Source organism: Emydura macquarii, unplaced genomic scaffold (genome assembly GCF_026122565.2).
Source record: "Emydura macquarii macquarii isolate MOO-44397 ecotype Brisbane River unplaced genomic scaffold, CSIRO-AGI_Emac_v2 contig_3390, whole genome shotgun sequence".
NCBI lineage: Eukaryota > Metazoa > Chordata > Testudines > Chelidae > Emydura > Emydura macquarii.
In genome coordinates, this window is record NW_027133527.1 from 6,077,919 (window position 1) to 6,102,631 (window position 24,713).

General features: G+C 55.5%; 1 protein-coding gene across 1 annotated transcript in view; it reads right to left on the reverse strand.

Moving 5' to 3' along the window:
- Nucleotides 1-23,457, reverse strand: part of CASKIN1 (CASK interacting protein 1) — a 117,172-nt gene extending 93,715 nt beyond the window's left edge. The window contains exon 1 of the mRNA XM_067534230.1: nt 22,967-23,457. Coding sequence (XP_067390331.1) covers nt 22,967-23,060 — 94 coding nt within the window. The 5' untranslated portion in view covers nt 23,061-23,457. The remainder of the gene's footprint in view (nt 1-22,966) is intronic.
- Nucleotides 23,458-24,713: the final 1,256 nt, after the last annotated feature.

Consider the following 24,713-nt stretch of genomic DNA (forward strand, 5'->3'; position numbering starts at 1 on the left):
CTCAGTAGGTGGGATGGACTAGATGACCCCTCGAGGTCCCTTCCAGCCCTGCAGCTCCATGATTTCTACCAAATGCCCAGCTGATTAAAGTGAATCTTGGCTTCCGTGAGCACGCGACTCGCCCCCCTTCCGGCCCCACGAATGCTCACGGCAAAGGCCAGCCTTGTTCGCTCCTCACGAGAGTCGCTTTCTTCAGCGGCAGGTGTCTCCTCTTCTCCCCCCCTCTCCCTACAGCTCCGGCCCAGGCCACAGCAGCCTCCCCAGGCCACCTGCTCCCTTCCGAGGTTGCCCACGGGGGTTCTAGAGAGCAGGGTAAGCTGCTGCCCCCACAGCCCCCAGACCTCCCCAGCCTGAGAACAAGACACCAGTCCCAGGGGTCTTAACAGGGAAATGCTCTGACGGCTACCGCTGAACAGACACAAGCCTGGGACTCAAGGGGACTGCAGAAGGGCGGTCTCACCATGGGCACATCCCCTCGGGGCGTAGCAGGCTCCCCTCCTCCCTGGGCCCGTCTGCCGACGGTCACTCCAGCCCACGGCGGATTCGCCTCTTCTCACGACTCAGCCCTCCAGCCAGGTCACGGTGTATTTCTCCACCCCTTTCGGGGTAACGGGAAGTCCACCAGAAAGAGTCCAATGTCTTCCCAAAAGGTCTTCTGCCCTGACTCTGGGCCCCACAGTCTCCACACGCTTCTCGCCGGGCTCTCCATCGTCTGTGTCCCCTTCTCAGGGGACTCAAGGTCCTCCCAGTACCCTGGGTTCCCCCGGAACCCCACGGACCCCATAATGGCAGCCCAGGTCTGTACCTGCAGACTCCTTGCCGTTGCCTGCCTGGATTTCCTCCCGGCACAGCATCCCAGCAGGCCTCTCCCAGATCCTCTCCTGGTTCACCTTCTCCCAGGGCCAGGACCCACAGGGCTGCCCGTGGCATCCCCCAACAGAACCTCAAGTTAAAGTTACAGACTTAAACCCACTTCTGCCCCGCCGGCTGGACCCGTCAGCCCTCTGAAGTTCCCCTTGCTCTGTTCCGCCACTGACGCCTCCAAGGACCCGCCCCTGAAGCTCCACGTCTCTCCTGGCCTCCGGCCAGACTTCTCCACTCAATTCTCCCCCTGGGCTTCCTCCTTGACCCTCCCCAGGTGGGTGAACTGGCCTCATCGAGCCACATTAACCCTTTCACCAGCCGTGTGGGGCAGACCCCCCATCACAGAGACCCAACATAGAGATGACCCCATAGAGACCCCCCCATCATAGAGACACCCCAATCCATGGCACCCACTTCATAGACAAGAGACCCCCACGAGCAGGGAGAAACCACTCAACTGCCATGACCCGCTGCGTTTCTGCCAGGGGATCCAGAAGAACGGCTCCCCCACGCTGTGTTGGCAGCAGGCGGGCTGGGCCCATGGCAGAGGGCAGCTGCTCTGGGCAGGTCTTACGCCGCAGTGAATAAAGGATGTGGCAACAAACCCACAACCAGCTAGGACTTCACAGGCGTCACCGCGTGCACCCGGCGGCCACGTGGAAGCCCACAGCAAGGGTACGGCTCCAATCCCCCTGCCTGAGCAGATGGAGAGCCTGGACTGCTGTTCGGTCACTGAGGCCGAGACTGTGGCAAAGTTCCCCTGGGGGAGATCAATCCACACCTGCTACTTCCGCATCCTTCCACCTTCTTCTGCAGCATCTGGTGCTGGCCACTGCTGGAGACAGGATAATGGGCTAGATGGCCCTTGGGTTGGATCCTATCTGGCAACCCTTATGTCGCTATCCATTAGCAGCTAACAGTATAGGCCTCATGACACACAGCTGAGCAGTTTTAATTCAGGGCAGCGGTGGCACACGTCCACCAGCCAAGTCATTCACGGTCGACAGCAGCCAAAGGGACCCCGAGGAGCTGTGCAGACCACCGCCGCCATCGGGGTCACAACCCCACTGCTAAAAATGCAGTGGCTCCTTGATACCCCATAGCAACCCCACCCAGCAGCCTACGCCAGGAAGTCAGGAATCCTGTATTCGACCAAAACTAACCAGGAGGGAGTTATTTAGGGAAGCAAATGGCTGTGAACGGGGCCGGCTCTCTGAGGCCACTACGCCCCACCCCTGCAAAACTGCCGCAGGATCTTCAGCAACCACAAGCGGCATGAGGATGATGATTGCAGGTTTCAACATCCGTACGGAGCCCCCCAGGATGCAGAGCGAGTAAAGGCACGGTGCCCACCCTGCAGCTCATCCCAGCACAGAGCACGGCAAGGCCGCTGGGTGACTAAGCCTGGAGACAAAGCTGCCAGCAACCACCACATTGGAAGGATGGGGGAGGCGAGCTCGGAGCCTTTACACCCGTCTCCTCGGCTGAGATTCTTGCTCCTTTTTTTGCAGGGACATCAATCCAACCGACGGCCCTCACGCGCCCTGCATGCCGCACGCGACGGGCCCGTTCCCAGGAATCAATCCAAACCCTCCAAGAAAGCGCCGGGGCCGCTCTGGAACATGCAAAGCGTGCCTGGCTTACGTTGCTGGAGTTCCTTCCAAGCCGGGGAAGCTGAGACACAGGGAAGAGATGCAGCTTGGCCTGTGGGTGCTCAGTAGAGCCAGGAATGACACGCAGGACTCCTGGTTCCTCCCCCCCTGCTCCAGCCGTTAAACAAGCTCCCCAAGGCATACGGTTTTTGATGCCAATGGATTTGCCCTCCGCCAGCTAACGCCTCAGGGAAAAATCTGCACCGGCTGCACGCCCACAAGTGTGTTCCAACGGCAGTAGGCATCACCCCCTCTCGCTTGTCTCTGGCAACTAAACCGTCTTCCCTGGGTAGCCCAGGCCTTGATCTGCCAGAGCAAGCCCTGCACCACATGTCCCCCCAGCACTGAACAGCCAGCAAGCCGCGCTTCTGGGCCATTTCCCACAGGCTTAAAGGGAGAGACACGCAGGAGAGGAAGGGGAAGGAGCCTTGGGGGTTACCACTTCAGATCCATTCAGAAGCCTCCCCCCCACCCCCATGTCTCCATCAGTCCTGGTGTTCACACCTGAGCCATTTAACCCCCCCCACCTGCTGTGCCCCCAAATCTCTACAGGCACATTTAGGCAGGGGTGCTCTGCCCACACCAGCCCAGGAGAGGAGGAGGAGTGCTTGGCCAAGCTAGGAAAGGGGAGAGCTTTCCGCAGAGGATGGGGAGGTTTGCTCGGTTTGCCCCCCTGCTTGTCAGCACAGCTGATGCTGAACAGTCTGGAGCGACCCGGCGGAGCTCAGGAAAGGGACGGTTCTGACCAGACGTTACAGGCCACGTTTAAACCACGCCGAGAGAGTGGCAAGGCAGGAGTGAAGGTGGACAGGAACGGTGGGGCGAGAAGCCCAGGACCGAGAGTCCCCATGGGTGTTTCCACTCGCTGCCCTGCCTGGGGCTTTCGTCTATGGAAAACATTTACGCTCAAGGTTTGATATTTCATTGACTTAAAGGACGCCGACAACTCAGTCCTATGCAGGCACCACACCAGTTGGACTGGCAGAGATCCCATGCGTTAGGCCCAGCGGAGCGTGCCAGCCGTTCCCTTGGGCATCTTCACTTTGGCCTGTCACCCCCTGCCGCTGCAGGGTCAGCCGGGCACAGTGCGGGGGCTGCAAACCCAGCAGTCGGTCGTGTCGGGCGTTTGTCTGAATGGGAATTTTAAAGACAATTGCGGAAAGCAGCATTTCTAATGGGCCGGGAGGTTTGTTCTTCCACAGCCTCTAAATTCCGAGGCCCAACTTCCAACTGACAGCGTCTCTTTAAAGGGAGATTGTCAGGGCGAGGCTGGGCAGAAATAAAGAGGAAGGGCTTTACAGCGGCCAGGAGAGTTGAAAATGTTCTCCTGATTTCCACCCCCCCAGAAATTCTAACCAAAGCAGGTTTTCTGTGTTAAGCTTCCCCAGCAGCTGCAAAGGGAAGGGTTAAACATGAACCCCAAGCAAAACAGCCTTGGGCTAATGTAAGAGAAGCAGGAAGAGAGGCCGGCTACAAAGAGAAAATGAAACAGACCAGTCGCCATGCCCAAGAGAAGCAAGGAGCAAACAGCCAGCAGCTGGTTTGGCATCTGATTTTTTTTTTCAGCCTTTCAGGTGGCTTTAATAACCCAATAGGTGCAGAGGGGCTTCGGGAGCCCCTGGAGCTGGAGGTGACCCCAAGGTCCTGCTGCACCTGTCCTCGGCGGGTCCTGAGGAGGAGACTCTACTGAGCCAGTGAGGGTCCGGAAGTGGAGGGAGGCGCTCCCAGCTGGGAGCTGACAAGGTATCACGGAGAGCATTTAGGCCATTACTCATGCCTGCACCTGGGAACTGCACCAAAAAGAGCCCCCCTGCCCGGCTGCATTGGTGCCAGCCCTCGTGTAGACAAGGTTCCGGCACTGTATCTTACACCTCCCCCCTGGTGCGAACCCTCGACACCAAGTAGGCAGCTGGGCCTTGGTGACCGCCACTCAGCACAACTGTCTCGCTGTTCCCCAGTCTGTTTGTTGTAGCCTCCTCCTCTCACCATACCTCCGGACTGTAAGCTCTTTCTACTGTGCATGTGGCCAGCACCCACGGAACCCAGCCTCGGATTGAGGCCTTGAGATGCTACCACCATCCAAGTATTAAAAATCATCATCATCCAAAACCAGCAGGTACAGCTGCTCTACGGAGCTGGAGACTCTGGGCAAACGGGTGTTGAACTGGGTTCATCCTGAACGCCTGCAATGGAACCCGATCCAGAAACAGCGATTCGACATTGTGACACGCTGTACCCCACGTCTACCCTTATGGTGTGACTTGTGCTTCAGTCACGTTCACCCTTGCAGTGTAACGGGTATTGTCTGATGCAAGGTGTGCCATGCGAGTGTTTTGGGAATGCTCATGACCTACTGAACATTATTGTTATGGTGGCGTGTTTCCTGCAATCTCATACGTACGTGGTTATGAAACTTTATGTCATATCCCCAAATGCGTCTCTCACATGGCTTGAATAGATGCAGGCAAACACCAAACACGGAGGTTCACACCTTGCAGAGGCGTGCACACAGGAACAACGGACTGGCCTGAACGCTCATTTGACTCAAGGGGAGGAAATCAGGCCCATTGCCGGACCTGGCCGATCAGCGGACCCCAGGGGATGACGAGGAAACATGCTAAAGGCAGAGGCGTCTTTGTCTCTGGAGCTCTCCCTTGGAATCCATCTATGAAGCAACAACAAGCAACTGACAGGCTGCTCCTGGTGGGAGCGGGGGAGCGGCTGGCTGAAGGAGTCACCTCAGCCGGCCTGTGTGGTACAGTAACATCAAAGACAGAAAAGCCACTGAAGTGTTGAGTTCAGTTTAGAATGCGATTTGCCTTTTAATTAATTGTGATCAAACCTTGATTCATATTTTTCAGGCTTATAATCACTTCAAATCCTGCTGTAGTCCATTAAGTTATTTGTTTGTTTTATCTAAAGAAGCGCATGTGGGTTGAGTGTGTGTAAAGACTTCGCTTGGAGTGACAGAGCTGGCGCATATCAATTTCTCTGATAAATTGACAGACAAATGTAAATGAGCTTGCAGGGTGCCGTGTACAGCACTGAACCCTGCAAGACGGCAGTTCCCGGGGTGGCATCTGGGACTGGGGGTGTTTGCTGGGGGTCAATCCCACAAGCAGCTGGCCAGAAGTGCTCCTTCACTAGGTCAGGGACCGATTACTCACAGAAGGCTGGGCGTGGGCTGACCCAGGAGTGGGCGGTTCACACAGCAAAGCAGAGTAAGTCGGGGCCCAGGAGTGAGAGATCGAGGTGACACAGCTACACACCTGTCCCAATTGCGGGGGGAACATCACATACATTCAGAGCGGAGCCTCCAGTGAAATTCCCTCTTCGCCCTGGGACACCAACAAAGGACACTTGTCTTTAGGTATAGCGTTCTTAGCACGGCAGTGTCCCTCTAAATTCACACTTAAGGCAGAGGCAGCAATCTCTCTGGCTGAAGGGTTTCCAGAAGCCTTTAAAAATGAGCGTTACACATGAGGAGTCTTTAGGGAGAAACTGGAGTTGCTCAGGGTTGATAGCAATTTAGGCATATTTCTAGCGTGCAAATTTTAGTCCCCAAAGCAGCTCTGGCCTCTTAAACGTCTGCCTGAGCAGTCTTTACAAACACCTAGCGTGCCTCCATCAGTACAAACACCTCCTAAACCTGTTCAGTTTCCCCAAGAACTGTCCCAATCCACCACTCAAATCCACCTAGTAGTATCAGACAGATCACTGATTCGGACAGTCTGCACGCTAACACACCCTGCCATGCTTCGTTAGTGGCAGGGGCTCTTCTGAGCCAGAAGGGCATCAGCTCAAGTGAACCCCCAGGATCCAGGCACGTACCCAGAGCTGGTGCAGCGTTACTGGGAAGCACTCTGCTGATGAGAGGTCAATCTGCGCCCCCTCCTGCTGGCTTCCAAATGCCATTTAAAGATCCCCTAGTAAAGAGGATGATCCCTGTTGGCCCGGGAAATCTGGGGTATCCCCAAATACCTCTGAGCAACTCCAGGGTAATCTCCAATCTCAGCAAAGAGGCCCAGGTTTGAATGGTCCATGGAAACTGAACTCTCTGCCTCTGAGAGAGAAGCCCTGGCAGGGGGCCGTGCAGAAGGCAGCCGTTGCTGCACCTGTGCTGAGGAGAAATGGGGCCCAGCTGCCACATTTGAACCTAGACCTTGCAAGATCCAGTTTTTTAGTTCAGCTTGTTACAGAGAGAGCAGGTGGCCGGGCTTGGGAATCACCCAAAGGTCAGTTTTGTTCAGATGAGGGCTTTGGTCGTGACCCATCCCTGGTTCTGGGGACAATTAAAGGGCGTGGGTTTTGAAGGCCGGCACTCACTCACCTTCCACTGACACTAGACACACAGCAAGGTGCCTATTTCAATGGACCGGTAAATACTAGCCAGGCTCTTGCCCCCGCTCAGATTTCCAGCATTTGCTGGGGCTGCAGAGGGAAAAGCTGCCGGAGGGGACCAGAGGGTTCGTGTTCACAACTTCGGAATGGCCAAATAGAGAAGCAAAAACTGTAAAATAAATACATGTCACCCCAGGCGGAGCAATAATTCCCGGCCAGAATGGAACTTGGCATGCAGGACTATGTTCCCAGCCTGCCAAGCTCCATCTTGGAACAAGACTTCACAGTCAGGTTATAAACCCCAGAAAGAGGTTCAGAAGGGAAACGTTGACACATCATTAAGCACGGTGGCGATCTGAGCAGCACCCTTCTGACAAACAGCGTGCAGTCCAGACGCAGCCAGCCTGCCGCACTTGCAGACGGGAGAGATGGAAATGATCTGCTGGGTTATCTATGGACCACTCCCACAGCCAGCTCGCCCCACCGAGGGCAGTGGGAGTTTCGTGGCCTCAGTACTCAGACATCCCACTGCTGGAGGCCTTTCCTAAATTTCATCCCTCGCCCCCACCCCCTCTGGTGGTCACACCCTCCATCCCCGCCCGCCTTCAAGAGCGGATTAGGAAGCAGACAGCCAAGCAAATCCAGAAGCCCCGTTCTGCATCACGACTTGTTTCCAATGTTGTTTGATGTTTGCAGTCATTGTTTCACCGCACCCTGCCCGGGGAGGGAAGGCATCTTTGTAACTCAACTTTCACAGATTATAAAGCCGAAGGGGCCACTGTGATCACCCACTCTGATCAGCTACAAATCTCTCCGCAGGAGTCCATCCCGCCAGCTCTTTCCTCACTTGTGTCACTCTTCTCCAAATTCCCCGGGCTCTGTTGATGTGACGTCTTTCAAGCACGGAAACGCCCAGGAGTGGATGCAGTGTTTTCAAATAAAAACCAATCCCCCTGGAAAGACCCCTCTGTGAATTCAGTGGGCTTTGAATCATGCCCCTAGCGAAAGGGTGAACCTCCCTACCCTGTCCTGCATCACTGCCGCAGCTTGGAAAGAACATTAACGAACCGCTTAGTTCCTCTCGAGGGTCGGATTTTTTTTTTTATTGTCAACCCAGACAATTGCAGACGGTCCCTAGCCTCATCAATATGGTAGCGTCACTGGTTCTGCGCCATCCCAGTCAGCCTTCCCGCACTGGAGAGAAGTCTGCAATCCCTGTGACTGAGACGGGAGGGGCTGGTTCTCTCTCTCCATGGTGGGTTGAAGAGTCTCATTAATGTCATTTTAAATTAATTCTGCCTGTGCTTTAAGGCCCCCTATTGTTAGATGCCCACAGCAGTTAAGAGAGGCACTTCACATCACTCACTTTAGTTGTGTTTCCAGCACCTGCAAAATGCTAGCAGCTTTACAGGGTAAGTAAGAGAAACGGCCCCTGCCCTGGAAAGTTTATACATAGAAACGGTACCCACAGACGGTCACTAGTGGTTTTGCTACATCCTCTCCTCCCAGTACCCGCTGCCTGTACTGCGCCACCGCTGGATTTGCTGGTGCCCTGCCTTCTACTGCACGAAAATTGAACTGTAAAATGTCTTTGACATTTCCTAACTACGGCACGGTAGCTGGGTTTTATTAAATACTGTTATCAGAGGAGATTATTAACGTGATCAAGTGCAGGCAAGAAACCTAGAATTAACTGGCAGCCACAAAGCAGAGGAGTTCTCACCAGAGAGACAGAACAAGACATATTTCAAAACAGAGCCTTCCTCCAAGGAAGATGCTGCCTCTGAACATGCTAGGTGGAGGAAGGAGCCTGTTCTGAGAACATTCTGGCAGGGATCTGGTCCAAAGTCACACAAATTGGCCACAAAAGAACCCAGGAATCCTGACTCCAAGTCCCATGCTCTGCCCTATGCTGCCTCCTTTCTGAGGCCACATTTCCCATTAACCTCCACTGCAGAAGCCCAAGCTGCATAGCACAGGGCAGAGTTCATCTCTCTTTCCTTGTAACGTACAAGTATTTGCCACCAGGCAATGAGCATTGAGGATTGCCCTGCATTCCAAGTTTTCACAATGGAAAGAGAGGTAAATAGCGGCATGCCCCAAGGAGCTGTCTTGGGACCAGTGCTGCTCAACATATTCACAAAGGATCTGGAAAAAGGGGTGAACAGTGAGGTGGCAAAATTTGCAGATGGTACAAAGTTACTCAAAATAGTTAAGTCCAAAGCTGACTGCAAAGAGTTGCAAAGGGATCGCACAAAACTGGGCGACTGGGCAACAAAATGGCAGATGAAATTCAATGTTGAGAAATGCAAAATAATGCACACTGGAAAAAATAATCCCAACTATACATACAAAATGATGGGGTATAAATTAGCTGTTACCACTCAAGAAAGAGATCTTGGAGTTAGTATGGATAGTTCTCTGAAAACGTCCACTCAACCTGCAGCGACAGTCAAAAAAGCTAACAGATGTTAGGAACCATTAGGAAAGGGACAGATAAGACAGAAAATATCATAATGCCACTGTATAAATCCATAGTACACCCATATCTTGAATGCTGCATGCAGTTCTGGTCTCCCCATCACAAAAAGATATATTAAAATAGGAAAAAAGTACAGAATCCTAGAATCCTAGGGCTGGAAGGAACCTCAAGAGGTCATTTAGTCCAGTCCCCTGCACGCATGGCAGGACCAAGGAATATCTAGACCATCCCTGACAGGTGTTTGTCTAACCTGCACTTAAAATTTTTCAATGATGGAGATTCCACAACCTCCGTATGTAATTTAGTCCAGTGATTAACCACCCTGACAGGTAGGAAGTTCTTCCTAATGTCCAACCTAAACCTGCCTTGCTGCAGAGAAGGGCAACGAATATGATCAGGGGTATGGAACAGCTTCCGTAAGAGGAGAGATTAAAAAGACAATGACTGTTCAGTTTAGAAAAGAGATGACTAAGGGGGGTATATGACAGAGGTCTATAATGTCATGAATGGTGGGGAGAAAGTGAATCAGGAAATGTTATTTATCTCTTCTCATAACACAAGAACTAGGGGGTTACTCCATGAAATTAACAGGCAGCAGGGTTAAAACAAACATAAGGAAGCACTTCCCCACACAACGTATAATCAACTGGGGAACTCGTTGCCAGGGGATGTTGCGAAAGCCAAATGTATAACTGGGTTCAAAGGAGAATTAGCGAAGTTCCTGGAGGATAGGTCCATCCATGGCTATTGGCCAAGATGGTCAGGGATGTAACCCCAGGCTCTGGGTGTCCCTAAACTCCTGACTGCCAGAAGCTGGGACCAGACAACAGGGGATGAGTAACTCGATAACTGCCCTATTCTGTTCTGTTCATTCCCTGGCACTGGCCACTGTTGGAAGACAGGACACCGGACTAGATGGACCCATGGTCCAACCCAGCTGGGCCGTTCCTATGTCCAAGCCTTCCTCTCTGGCCAAGGGACTGGCCAGGTGCTACACTCGGCATGTTGAATAACTGGGGGGTGCTGACTGGCTGCTAAGAGAGCCACTATTTGCCAAAGAACTGGCCCTAGCAGGTGGGGAGGGCTCATCAATGCCAACAAAGGGCTTTGAGCGACTCAGGCAGAGGGCTAGAAACCGGACTCTCCCCACGCTGTGTCTGTGTGAACAACCAGGGCGGGCTGGGTTTGGTGCGGCTCTGACTAAGAGGAAAGATTCTGAGCCCAGTTCTCCTCTCTGTTACGCTAGCATTTCTATCATTAAATGGAGACGCAGATTGTCATCACCTTAGGAGCTGGGCCGAAGGCAGGGAAAGCAGCAAGCACCCAGGAGGGAGAGGTCTCAAGGAGGATGTAATTGCGCAGAATGGGGCATGAGGAGTCGGAATATTTGGAAAATGTTTCCCGGCCCGTCAGTCCATCCCCTGGAGCAGTGGTTCTCAGCCAGTGGTACATGTACCCCTGGGGGTACACAGAGGTCTTCCAGGGGGTACATCAACTCATCTAGACACATTTGCCTAGTCTTCACGAGGTTACAGGAATAGACTCAATGTGAATAAAAACTTAATTGTTGCTGTTGCTTCCCTGCCTCCCAGAATGACAAGGCTCACAAGTGAAAAACAGGTTCAAGTATCACCCTCACGTGTAAGTACAATATTTATATTCCAATTGATTGATTGTATAATGATATGGTAAAAAGCAGCCAGCCAGCCATTTGTCAGGAAACTGTGTGTTGTGACGCTTCTGTATGTTTATGTCTGATTTTGTAAGCAAGTAGTTGTTTTTACATGAGGTCAAACTTGGGGTACGCAAGACAAATCAAACTCCAAGCCCCTCCTTTTGTTCCTCCTTGCCCATTTGTACCACCATCCCCACGGCTCATCACTTGGATTTCTTGACTGCAAGGTGAGAGCCTGCTCTGGAAACCCCATGTCTATCCCCACCCCAGAGCTGGTCCCTGTGCACCGAAGGTTTCCCCAGTAGCCCAGTCCAAGGCCCCAGCTCCTCTCCTCCCCCACACCATCCCTGTGCATCAGCCCATCTGCTTGGAGGATGCAGACACAGACGCAGCATTCGGCCACGCGCAAGTGAGCCCCCGGAGCAGCCAATGCACAATCAGCGGGAGGGATCATGCAGCATGCACAGAGCAAACACATGCTACCCAGCCCATGCAGCCTGATTTCCACCGGTGCCAACTACCCCCACCACCCACTGAATTCCACAGGCCCTCCGCAGTTAACGTGGGGCATCCGTGTACCCGCCCAGGATACTCACACAACAACGTGGCCGCCCTCAGCGATCAGGAACACGGACAGGCAGCGTTTCCTCCAGCACACATGAATAAAACACACATGAAAGTGTCTCGGAAAGAGACGCCGGCTCAACCCGCCACTTAGCTCGTTACACAAAGGATGAGCTCTGGAACCAGCTAGGTCATGAAACAGCAGCTCTGGGCAGAGAGAAACCCAGTAAAAGGCAATCTGCTTTATAAACCCTTAGTACATAGACCCTCCCCGCTGAGATGCCTTCCTCCTGTAGCAGTCGGGATGTGCTGGACACCAGTCAAAAGCCCGCAACCATCTGAAGTGGCATTGGGTTTTCAAATCGGGCAACCAGCCGGCATGGCCAACTGGCCAGGCTGTTCCTGGGAAGTCAGTTGGTGTGCATCCCACAGTTCCCTGTGAGCAGCAACTTTCCTTCGCAAAACCACAGGCACCAGGAAGTGGAGTTTTCCATTGGTCCCTTTCCCGTATTTTGGCAGAGCCAGGGAGAATCTTGTATTTCTCACGACTGCTAAGAGCCGAGGAGTCCTGGGAACTGGCTACGGAGGGGGCGGAAAGGCACAGCAACACCCTAGCTAAGCACCATCTGACACGAGGAATAACCACAGCTGCCGCTTCCTGGGTGCACTACGTCCCTGTCACACACACATTTATGAAGTGATGAGTTTGTGTAAAAATGCCAAGTCACTGCCATTACCCAGCAAGTTGATTTAGAGGGGGAAAAAACCAGCATGCTGCCAAGCTCCCGAGTCTCTGTCCACGTCTTTCAGCCAATCTAATTCATTCTGGACGCCAGGGAAATATGCCCCGCGCCCGCCAGCCGCTCCCTGTGCCCCAGACGTCGCTGAACTAAAGTATGTCACTCGGCACGCTAAACCGGGCCCCGGGTCACCATGGCAACCCACGTTAATTCACCCAGGGATTTTTTAAATCTGATTTATTAAACCCTTTACGAAGAGGACATTATCCAGATAACAAAGCTAAGTTATCAAACCTGTCCTGTAAAAACCGAAGACACATGGGAAATCAGCCCCACAGATTGCGAAGGGCCGGGGTGAGCGGCGAGTGGGCCGGGACGCAATGGGAAGGGAGCGAGGAGGGATGTTCGCAGCACAGGCGGCTCACGCTTGGCAGCCTCCTTTGGAATACTATTAGCTCGCACCTACTACACTATTTATGTTTCCTCCAGTGGCGCAACGCCACCCCCGCCCTCTCTCACTCGTGTGGCTCCAAAAGCCAGGTTAAGCTCCCCTCTGAGGACATGGGACGCTGAGCCGGCACTGGGCTGGTGTACTGGGAAAGGCCCTTTTCCCTTCCACTGCCTCCTCTCTGGGCCGCCGGCTTCTCACAACTCCCATCGCAGCTCTCCGGAGGAACTGATCTTCCAAGCCTTGGAGGAGGAGGGCCGGCAGAGAGGCTGAAAAAGGGGCTTTCCCCGAGGCCAGCGCCCAGCTGAGCAGAAGAGGGGGCTTTGGAACAGGGGGTCACTTGGTAATGCTGATCTTAGCCCCACTTTCCAAACGGCGCAGGGCCAAGGTCTGCTTCCGCCCGCTGTCCAATTGCCCCATCACCGCGCCTGCCGTGCACCCAGTCCTTCCCGGCAGAGACCCGACCAGCGGATAATTTACTAAGCAACCTCAGGGGGCATGTCACTGCACAGAAAAGGGGTCACCTTAGGCCAGGGGGGCAGGCGAGAGGACTGGGCACTGGGCTGAGACTTAGAAGATCTGGGTTCAATTCCCGGCTCAGGGGGACGCTTCCTCGCGCTGAGACCCTGGGCTGGTCACGCCCGTGGTCTGGGGCTGCAGGGCGTTGGGCAGATAAACACGTCCATGACGGCGAGGCGTTCAGGTAACAGCCGCACGTAGCAAGCAGGACGGCCCTATCAGGTGATCCCGACCCGCCACCCAGGGAGCAGCGCAGGATTGTTCCTTACAGAACGGTCGCCGGGGCCTGCTCAGCTTAGCGGTGACTAACCCGAACACCGGGGCCCTAGGACAGGGTGATCTCCGTCGCACGGCGGTTGCTGCAGCCGGGGGAGGAGTGCAGGCTTAACTGAAGCCAAAACCGGTTTCTCTTGGGGATCCTCGATCCTGGCATGGCAGTTGCTGGGCTAATAAGGCAAGTGGCCCAGTAAGCGGGATTATACCCGCGAGAGGAAGAGGGGGGAATACGCTCGGTTATAGTTTGGAAGTGAAGAACACACCCAGGTGGGGAAAAGGTAACAACCTGGTGTGTGTTTGCAACCAGACAGATAGATAAACAGGCCAGGCAGCATTGCACGCCGGGGAGCCATGCAGACGGGTTCCCTCACACCCTTCTTCTACCACCTAAACTCCCCGGGGCAGGGACTGTCTCTCAGCTCTGGGGTTGTACAGTCCCTAGCGCATCGGGGGCCTGGTCCATGCTGGGGATCCTTGGTGCTCCCCCAACACAAATTCACCTTTGCTCCAGGCTGCCCGAAGGGTCCCAGCCCGGGAGATCGGATGGAACCGGAGCAACCTGTTGACATGAGTCATCAGAAGATGAGCCAAGGCTTAACCCCAATACCTGGCCAACAGATGTGGGCTAAAGGCATCCTGCAGGGAGCTAGACAAGCCAAGATCCATTCACAAGCCTTGGTGCCAAGACGGCCATTGGCTCCAGACATCTGCACAAGAGAACTGGAAACCCACATTCCTCCAGCAGAAAGATGCCACTGGTGGGGGCAGGTATTACCACCCACGTCAACAGAGTGAATGAAAAGCACGTGTGTGTGTCTCACAATTAGCTCGGGGCTGCAATACAAGACAAGACAGAGAAACCTCAACCTCCTGCTCTGCTACAAAGACCCCTCGCTGGGCATACAAGTGGCTTATGGAAAACGTGACATGCATATCATTTACCTTCAGCCTTCAGCCCTACCGAGGTCTGGTGGGAAGCCACATGTCTCGGGTTGGGTAAGTATCGGCTGCCCATAGGACCAGCAATCCACTAACTGGCTGTTCCTAGAAGTGGCCTGCAGACCTGATTAAATGCACGCTCAGGGGGGTGGGTATCTACGCGGTGACCAGTCCAGGCTCTTCGAAAATGCAGGCTTTGGGACGCCCCCTGACCAAGGCATTGCAGGGCTGACTTTTTAGCAGAGGGGGATTTGGGTGCATTTAAAAATACCAGGAGAGAAAGAACCAGGGAGGGGGTGGAGCCTCGCTCCCACACACAGCTGGGCATTGCCATGGAAACGCCAGCGGCGCACGCTTGCGCACAGGCGGGGATTTGAGGAGACGCATGCCGGGGGTGCCCACCTGGCTGAGGGCTGCTGCGCTCCTTGCTGCTCGCTTGTCCGCTCAGCACCCAGGGCTGTCCTCCGTGAGCAGCACGGGTCCGCCTGCAGAGGGGTGATGGCGAGACGGGCGCGCTCACGCTAGCTCTGAGCGAGACAGCTCGCGACAACCAGCCGGGACGCCAGAGCAGCATGGGACGCCTGGAGACGAGCCCAGCCGGGACCCTGGGTACGTACTGGGGCCACCAGCTCACGCGGATGCCCACGCCGCTGCAGTTCCGTTGCTCTAGGTGCCAGAGCTGGCTTGAGCAAAGGTAGCGGCTCTGGCTACGCGGGCTGCAGCCTCACCTCCCGCCCGCTGCGGAGACAGACCGAGACCAAGGGCGGGGCTGGAGGAGGGAGACCCGAGTGACTGGGGCCCTGGCTAGCAGCACCCCCCTCGCCCCCGGAGATGCATCACAGCAGACTTGCGGCTCATGAACTCAACCCTCAGCAAGCCAGGGGCAGGGTGGGACCTAGGTTCTGGGAAGCGGCAGTGCAAGACCTGTCCCCACGTCAAGGCTGGCCTGGAGGGGCTGCAGCTCGGAGGCTCGAGGAAGGGGCTTTTATGAACTGGCGCACGGATGACCTTCCGTGCCGGTGCCGCCCGGCCAGGCAGGTGCACTGCGCCCCGCTCACAGCCTGGGAACTTTTCCATTTGCAGCTTTGAGATGCGGAAAGGCTGTGGAGCAAACGAGGGGCTCGTCCTCTGCCGAGATTCATTGTAAACAGACGCAGCATCGACATGCACAGAACAGGCAAAGCACAGCGGGCGGCAGGGCAAGCGTCCTTCCCTACACACTGCCCCCTGCCGGCAGACAGACTCCCGCTGCCCTTACACCAGGCCCAGCGTGGCTTTACTCTGACCTGGAAGGAGTCCTGCTCATGGCGTGAGCTGCCCAGAACCCGCCAATAATCTGTGCCAACAGCAAGGGTGGGACCTGGGCTGAGACCCAGTAGCTCATTACACACAGGGCCAAACAGCCGTCAGAGCGGGGTAACTTTCAGTCCCTCTGGCCCTGGTCCAGACTGGAGCTAGCAACATACGAGGTGGGAAGCCACATGTCCCCTCCCATTCCTAGTCCTGCGACCTGTCGAGACGCCCCGCCAGAAGAAACCCATTTCCAGCTGGAGGACTGCAAGAACGTGTCCGATTCCCAAGAAGTCTCACGCGTGGCCCAGCAGAAGAGCGTAGGCCCCAGAACAGAAATCACTGTTGCAATGGGAATGGTGCCGGCAAAAGAAAAGCAACGGAAAAGAACCAAGGTGCACAAAGCACCCCAGAGACAGACAGCGTTGCTATTCCATTGCCTGTTTCCCTCCCACATCCCCCAGCCATCCAGCGACAGCTACCACCTCCAGGCAGCAAACGCATTGGCTTTGGCTTTCATCTCCCTGAAAGGGGAGCATCCGTCACTTTCCCTTCCTGCTAAAGGTTCTGCCGGGGATGTGCAGGATGCAAGTGTCATATTTATCAGCGATCGGAGTCCCACAGGGAAGGGGGGGGCTGGATGTAAATCTGTATATTTATAAGCCTGCATGAATTATTCAGTTTGGTGGATGAAATGCCTTTAAACAGAGCAGTTAAAAACCGCCGTCTCCATCTTAAAAGCTACAAACGAACAGGCGACACAAAGTTAGCCGCAGCCGGGACTGCAGGGGTAGCCAGAGCAAGAGGACACAAGCAGAGGAATTCTGCAGCACACAAAAGCGGCCTGCAGAGACTACATAACCCAAGGGGCATTGCTCCACGTTGACCCAGCAGTCACACCTTGCTCCACTCCACGCAAACTAGGCGCAGCTGGCAACAAGCCGCTCTCACGTCCCCGGCTTGTTGGGAAGGAGAGGAACAGGCAGGAAGGAAAGGGAGTTCCCATCTACTGGGATTTGTTTGTAAGACAAATCTTGCTTAGCATGACGAGCGGCAAAGCTCTTTCTCCCGACTCCAGCGTGCCCACGCTGCGTGATGAATCACCCCTCGGGATGTCCCAGCAGCTCTCGCCGGGACCAGCGCTTGCCCCAGCCGGCTCTCTGCCAGGTGCCATCGCACGCAGAGGCATAAAACTTACTTGCCCTGTTGCTTGCCTACCAGCCGCCAGCCCTCCGCAGGGGCTGAGTGGGCGGACTGGCGAAATGTCACCCCCGGGCCTACATTTGAAACAGCGACGATAATAATAATAGCAACGCCCATCTCCCTTCCCCTGACACAGGCTGGGATGCTCCCGTTAGAGATATCATGCTTAAGCCGCTTCAGGAAGCTTTAAAGAGATTGTGAGTAGCTTTAAGACAATTAAAGGGGCAGAGTCAGCCAGCACAGTCTGACAGCAAGAGTTCGCAGAGGGGGCTCTGCTCCCAGGCACTTACTGTCAGGGCTGGGGGTTAAATAGATTTCTTACAAAACCCACAGGGCTTTAAACAAGCAGGAAATGCACAGGCTCTTTTAGTGTCACAGCCAGGTGCGAGGACACTGCAGCGATGGGCGCAACAGAAGAACCTGAGTACCGTGGGGAGAGACTGTCGTCTTTGTTCTGCGTTTGTACAGCACCTAGCACAATAGCACCTGACATGAGGCTCTGCCTCCTGGCTTAGCTGCTCCCTGCACTCATTCTCCCTTCTGTTTAATAGAAGGCCAGGGCTTCCTGATGCAAGCTTGCAGCACCCAACCGGCCTCCGGGAGGGGCCATGCTTCATTACCCTGGTATCTTCCACCTGCCTGGCCCCAGCGCTGAGGCAGGAGTTAGCTCCCTGTTTGCCAGTTGCATGGCAGAGCCAACTCACCCCGTCTCCCAGTGGGCCTGCTTCAGAGAAACAGGAACAAGCATACATGTCCCAGCCCTGGGTCGCTCCTCGCACACGGTTTTCACAAGGAAAGCCCAGAAAAGCCTCTCTGACTATTATCAGGGGCTTTAGGATCTGTCCCTCTATGCCTGTTGCTTGTGCAAAGCACACGAAATCTCTGCATCTGAAATGAGAATCAATTTCCTGCACTCCGGGCTCTGGTGAACTCTTGCTGCATGTTAGTGGCTTACAGTAAATCTGCAATCTGCATATGGGTTTCCCTGAAAAGCGTCTGGAGCCTCGATCTCCAACGTGGCTTGCTCTGCCAAGCCGGCCTGCTGCACCAGCAATCTGCAGCACTAAAAACGAGAAGATCCCATTTGATGGGAAAAGCTATTCCTGCAACAGCACATCTGCGGGTGACCGCTGGCCGCAATCAACTACCCGAAGAGCAGCACAAAGAGAAGGGCACATTTTTTTAGGCGATTAACAACATATGGTGGGGGCTTCATGCAGTCTACAGAGTCCTTCCCCCATGCACTGAAACAGAGCTTGTGCTGGTCGGAGAGTAAAACCGAATTAAATGCTGTCACCAGAACAAAGCCATCTTGCTGGACCCCTAGGGTGAGGGGAGCTGTAGCGTGTTTGACATGGGACACCGCCCTAAACGTCTCACATTTGTTGTAGAGTCTCTCCTTGCTGAAACCCCCATTCCCCATCAAACATTGCTGGGAAGCCAAGCCTCCCCCAGTAGAGCAGGAGAGGCCCATACGTAACCAAACAAGAACTAATATCTGTCTCTGCTGTTCACCCAGTCAAAGCTATTTTGTTCTTACCATTAGGCCACAAATCAGTGTCCCTTCACGCGGAGATTTTGGCAGAACAATTTCAAGATCCTGTGAGTTTATACAGTGTAGTAAACAAACACAGACATGTCTTGGCAGCTCCTACTTCAAGAGACCTTTTCAGGCAAGAAAGAATATTGAAAAACACATGATTCCCTCTTCCACCCCCCTGGCCATCCCACTGATGACCAAAACAAATCAAATGTGCTTTTAAAAATCAAATCCCCCCATTTGTTTACTTTCTGCAGCTCTCCCAGCTGGGATAATGAAACCAGACTGGTTAGTTTCACGCCTGTCTCCAGCCAATTCTGCAGTGTTTGGATTGCACACACTACACCAGGAGGGTTGATTTGTTAACAAACACCCTACCCACTAGAATTTCAAACAATCACAAAACATTCCTGCTGGCCTTAGATTTTGTAACCACCAGTCTAAATTTGGGCACCAAGATGGACCTGAGAGTGTCTATTTAACCCTTCAGGACCCAAGTTAACACACATGGACCCTCGCCCCTGCTAGGGACTGCTCTGAATAATATGTCCAAAAGTAGTATGTAACTGTGGTGGGACACATTTAACGACACTGAAGAGGAATTCCAGTGACACCATCTTACTGAGTAATAGCTCGTTTCTTCAGTGATCTAGTTAACAAATACCTGAGGAGACTAATTCAGGGAGCAGTAAGAACACACTGACACTGTAATATTGTCTAAACAGGGTGGCTAAGCAGGTGCTCTCTTTAGGCTACACACTAATAATCAATTGCATTAGAAAGAACCACCAAACCAGCGAGAGTTACTCTGCACACCTTAGACAGTAGGCCCAGCCAGGAGCGTGGTTACAGAAGATAACCGCTCTCTGCCATTAAGAAGCAACCACTAAGGGTTGAGTACTTCAGAGCTACCCCAATATGGAGATTCACAGTGGCTGGTTTAGTTTCAGGGACGAAACAGCTACCCGGCACATGGCGGTGAATACAGCTGATGGTGCTGGTGGGCAATGAGCCGCAGAGGTTCACAGCTCTCCTCATGTAGCCCAGCGGCTCTCAAACTGTGGGTCGGGACCCCAAAGTGGGTCACGTTTCAATGGGGTCGCCTGGGCAGGCATCAGACTTGCTGGGGTCTGGGGCTGAAGCCAAAGTCTGAAGGCATTAGCCCTGGGCGGCGGGACTCAGGTTACAGCCCCCTCCCTTCCCCCTGGCCATAGTAATCGGGGGCTCAGGCCCAAGCGTCAGTCCCCCCTTCCCATGGCCATGTAGTAATTTTTGCTGTCCGAAGGGGGTGGTGGTGCAATGAAGTTTGAGAACCGCTGTGTAACATGCACCAGAGCTAAATTCTCCTCTACAACCGAGGCTCCATAAAGTCATTTATTCCATCGCTTCATCTCATCAAAAGCCGTTTGCCCGGGGGTCTAACACCTCAGAGCAAGTTCAAAGCGTGTCAAGTGCTCATCCACGTTAGGGCAGAGTCAAGATCAAAACAGATTCTAGCGGTTCAAAGGCTCAGTCGGCCCAGCCAAGCAAACAGTGCATTCCGTGACCAGACCAGCAGAGCGGCAGCAGGCCACGTGACTGCACCTGCCACCCCGACAGGGCCCAGGATATATCCGTTTCAGTGGAGACTGATGAGGAGCCCCTGTTCAGAGGTGCACAGGTTCCCAAGCCAGAAGGGACCATGGTGATCCTTAGTCTGAGCCCCTGCATAGCACAGGTCGGAGAACATCCCCACAATAATCCCTAGGGCAGATATTTTAGAAAACCATCCGCTCTTGAGTTAAAAACTGTCAGTGATGGAGAATCCACCACGGTCCACAATCTTTGGAAAATTGTTCCCATGGCTAATTACTCTCATTATTACAAATTTACATCTTATTTCCAGTCTGAATTTGTCTAGCTTCAACCTCCCGCCATTGGACCATGTTATACTGTTCTCTGCTAGACGGAAGAGCCCACTATTAAATATTCGTTCCCCATGTAGGTACTTAAGCCACCCCTTAAGCGTCTCTTTTTTTAAGCTAAATGCACTGAGCTCTTCGAGTCTCTCACTATAGGGCAGATTTTCTAAGCATCTGCAGGGTCCAAAGCATTTGCCAAGCAGCGTTCATTATCGCTGAGCCATCAGCATTGCTACTTCTCACACCAAGGCCCCTTTCATCCCAAAGGATCCCCAATGTGCTTCACAAACGCAAACAAACACCCCCCAGAAATGCAGCCATCCGTGTACCACAGTCAACCAGCGCACAGCAAAACTAGGGGGAAGGAAGCGTTTCGGCCAAGGGACTGGGGCAACCCATGACTCTTCAAATGCTTCCCCATGGGAGCTGAAATGCCCTGAAGAGCGGACAGGACCTGGGGGAGGGAGGGTTGGGTTATTGTTTATTTCAGGCTTCTGAAAGATCCACACACAGTTAGCTGCTGAGAGTGAGGTTCCAAGCTGAGCCCATTGGATTCAAACCTGCCTGTGCAGGGACGTAAGCCGATTCCCAACCGACACTCGCCCCATTCAACTAGACAGGTCTGTTACTTACAAAATAATGCCACGCTCACTGGGCATGCAACCGTGGGCCTGATTTTCAGATGCACAGAGCTCTTGCTGAAGAGAATCTGCACCTCTGAAAATCTGGCCCCGGGTGTCACGCTGTGAAAGGCATGCACTGTTCCTAAACTTCAACCCACCTGCATCTCCACCTGGAGACAGGGGGGCTGGGTGGCCGGGGGGTGCTGCCACACCTGCTGGTTTGAAATAGTTTCCATCATATCCAGGGTTTACAGTTTGGTTCGTTTAGCTCTCAGCACCCCCACTATACACATGGCTCCAGCCCCCCTGCCTTGGGAAAAAATCAAAAGAGAGTTTTTTTTGGTCACAAGTAAAATGAGTTGGGGGGGGGGGGGGGGTTCAGCTTAACTCCCTGGGAACATCTGTAGGCACCACAAAACTATGGCATAAACCGCTACTGCTGGAGAGCTGCAGGGTGGGATTAGACGGGGTAACTGCAGCTCAGGGTTGAGGTGCATTGGCAGAGCTGAGGGGGCGGGAGCTGCGGGACTGGAGGAGCACGTCAGGACTAGCAAAACTCTCGTTAGGGATGGGGGATGTCAGGACTGAAACCTCAGCAGCTCAGGCCTGCTGAGGGGCATCGCCAGAAGCACAGGTTGCTGTGGTCAGGACTGGCGCAGGGCAATGCTCACACAGCACCTGCCTGGCTCCAGCCGGCCTGTCCCTCACTTTCATGAACACTAACCCAAATTCCGAGGTTCCCCAAACGCTGGGCCCTGCTTGGACTGGAGCCTGTTGCAATCAGCATCTCCCCACTCCCCCCGAAGAGCTGCTCCTTCGCCGAAACGCTCCAGCTTCATTTTTCCCCTTTCACGTCCAGCTCTCCTCACCCTCAGTGAATTCAGCCCGCACACTAAAGCACAGCTGTTACATTATTGATACCCTCACTGCCTGAAACATTAGAGGCGCTCGATTGCTCTGCTGGATGGGCCTGGCTACGGCTTGAACCCGGGGGGGGCCAAAGTGGCGGCTTGCTGGGGCTTTAAAGCATGAATGAAACGTCCCCATCTCCTGCCCTGTCGCAGTCTCACCTGCTCGGTGTGAGCCTGCTGTGCAAATGGGTGTGTGCACACGCGGGAGAGAAGAGGTGGGGGGGAGGTGACTGGGAGAGTAGCACTGAATTATTTTCCACGATACGGGTCCCGCTCACTTGGCTACAGCTCTCAGCGCCCCTCCACCGCACTCAGCAATGCCCGTGTCCATGTTTGGGCAAAACCCAGCTGCAATGCCACCCCGGGCTCGCTTCGGCAGATGAGAAGGCCCCGGGGGGGGGGGGGGGGGGGGGGGCCCTTAGACCCAAGCCCAGCTGTGGCAGAAGCCAACTGAAGCCACAGAGGGGAGCGGGTCATGGGGTGTGTGGCAGGCAGGCGGCTTGGGGAGGGGGTGGCTTCTGTGCCACGCTCCTGTGCTGGGGTCAACTGACGGACCCCGGCAAGCCAGGGGCAGCAGAGCCAGAGGGAGCCGAGGGATGGGATGCAAGCACTACTGCCAGCCCCCCCCCCCCACACACACACACACACACACACGCCATCCGAGCAGGATGGAGAGCAGGGCGCCTGCTTTCCCTTCCCTGCACACACACGCACGCACACACACACACACACACCCGCCCCGCCTGACCGCTCAGCCTTGCACGCTCAGCAGGGCACAGACACCCCCCCCCCCCGCCCTTGCACACGGCTTCACCGAGGGGCCAATGCCCAGGAGCCTGTAAAGACCCCCGGGGCCACCCGCGCCCAGGGGCAGCAGCCGCTGGGGGGTCTGCAGAGGCCGGCAGCTTGCTCCCCTGGGCGCTGGGCTCCCCACGCGGGTGCACAGCCCCCCTCCCGGGAGTCCCCCGCCCGGTGCCCGAGCCGCCGGGGCCACTCACTGGCTTTGCCCGGCTTGGGCCGCTGCAGCAGCTTCTGCACCGCGCCGACGTCCTCCGCCTTCACCGCCTGCATCAGCTCCTGGTCCTTGCCCATGGCGAGCGGCGGGGGCGCCCTCAGAGGCCGCCGAGCATCCCCCGGCCCCGAGCCTGCTCCGGGCGGGGCGGGACCGGGCGGGGCGGCTGCAGAGCCCGGCCCCGGGCGGCGGCGGCGGCGGCGGGCGGCGGCGGCTCCTCACACGCCCGGCAGCCGCTGGTGCAGCGCCGGAGCGCGGCGCGGGGGGAGCCGGGGGGCGGCGCGCGGGGGCCCGCGATGCATCCGCTGCAGAAGCCCCCGGGGGCGCCGGGCCCCGCAGCCCGGGCGCGGCCGGGGGGGGACGGACGGACGGACGGACGGGGGGACGGGCGCGGCTGCTCCCCGCTAGCGGCGCCGCCGCCGCCTCCTTTCCAGGGCCGCTGCCCCCCTGCGCCGCGCCGGCTGCTCCATGGCCGGGGCTCGCTGCTCGCCGCCCGCCGCCAGCGCCGCTCACTGGCTCGCCGCTGCCTCCCGCAGGCGGCTCCTCCCCGCCCAGCCGGGCAGCCGCGGCGGCCGCCTGGGAAAGCCCCGTGGAGGGGCGGCGCGGCTCGGCTCGGCTCCCCTCCGCCCCAGCCCCCCCTGCTGCTGGCCTGCCTGGCCCCAGAGATCTCCCTGCAAGGGGGGGATGCCTTGGGCAGCCCCTGGCGCGGGCGCACAGACAGACAGACAGACAGACCTCAGCCCGCTGACCCTCCCCCCCGCAGGCTCCTCCAGGACTGCACTCGGGTGGTTAGAAACCTTTGTCTCCATTGCAAGCAGACTGCTCTGTTGATGGCTGGGTGATAGCCAGTTGTTCTGGTACCAACACCCGCCCTTAAGTTCACCAGCTTCTCTGCCTCCCTGCTGTTATCCGGGGGGGGCTTCGTTTGTCCCCATGACCGAATCAGCCCAGGCCGCCCCGCAGTTGTGTCCACATCAGCCGCAAAGACAGGTGGTGGGGTGACAGCGCTACCCGACTGTACCCTCCCTGCTCCCCACGATCCAGGCTCTGCTCCAGTCGCCCATGGGGTTGTACGGAGTGTCAGGATTTTATTACGGGTTGAGGGGCACCGGCAGATCTCTCGGGGGGTGTGGAGCACAGGGCGGATGTGCTCTGGGCAGGCGAGGGGCTGCAGGTCGGGATTGAGTGGGCCCAGCAGAGCGCTGTGTTAGGGGAGCCCAGGGCTGGAGACCAGGCCTGAGGGGCGCTGGCAGAGCCCCCTACCTGGCAGAGTGGGGGTACTATGGGCCATCACCCTTGTGCACTCAGGGTCAGTGTTTGCACTGGGGTTAGCGCCTAGCTCCCTTTCCCAAGCCCCACGCTCGCTCAGACTTTTCTCTTTCAAAGCCCAGGCCCTGTCCAGTCTCCTCTTCCCCGCTCCTTCCATGGGCCTTGGCCGTCACAACCCCTCAGTGTTCGGCAGCTCACACTGGGGAAGAGAGGGGAACAGGTTTTCAGTTTCCTTAAATAAAGTCCTGATTACGTTCTAACTTTCCACCTCCGTAGCCACGGTGGCCAGTGACATTAGTCCACCTGCTTAGGTTTGTTTTTTACTGACTGAAATGAGTGAGGCATTAAAAGTGTGGAGTTGAGAAAACGCTGTTGGGAACGTCTGTGCCTATAATGGGCTAACAAGATGCTGAGAAACCAGTTGTTCAACATGACCAGCTAATGGACCAGGTCTTAATGCCCTA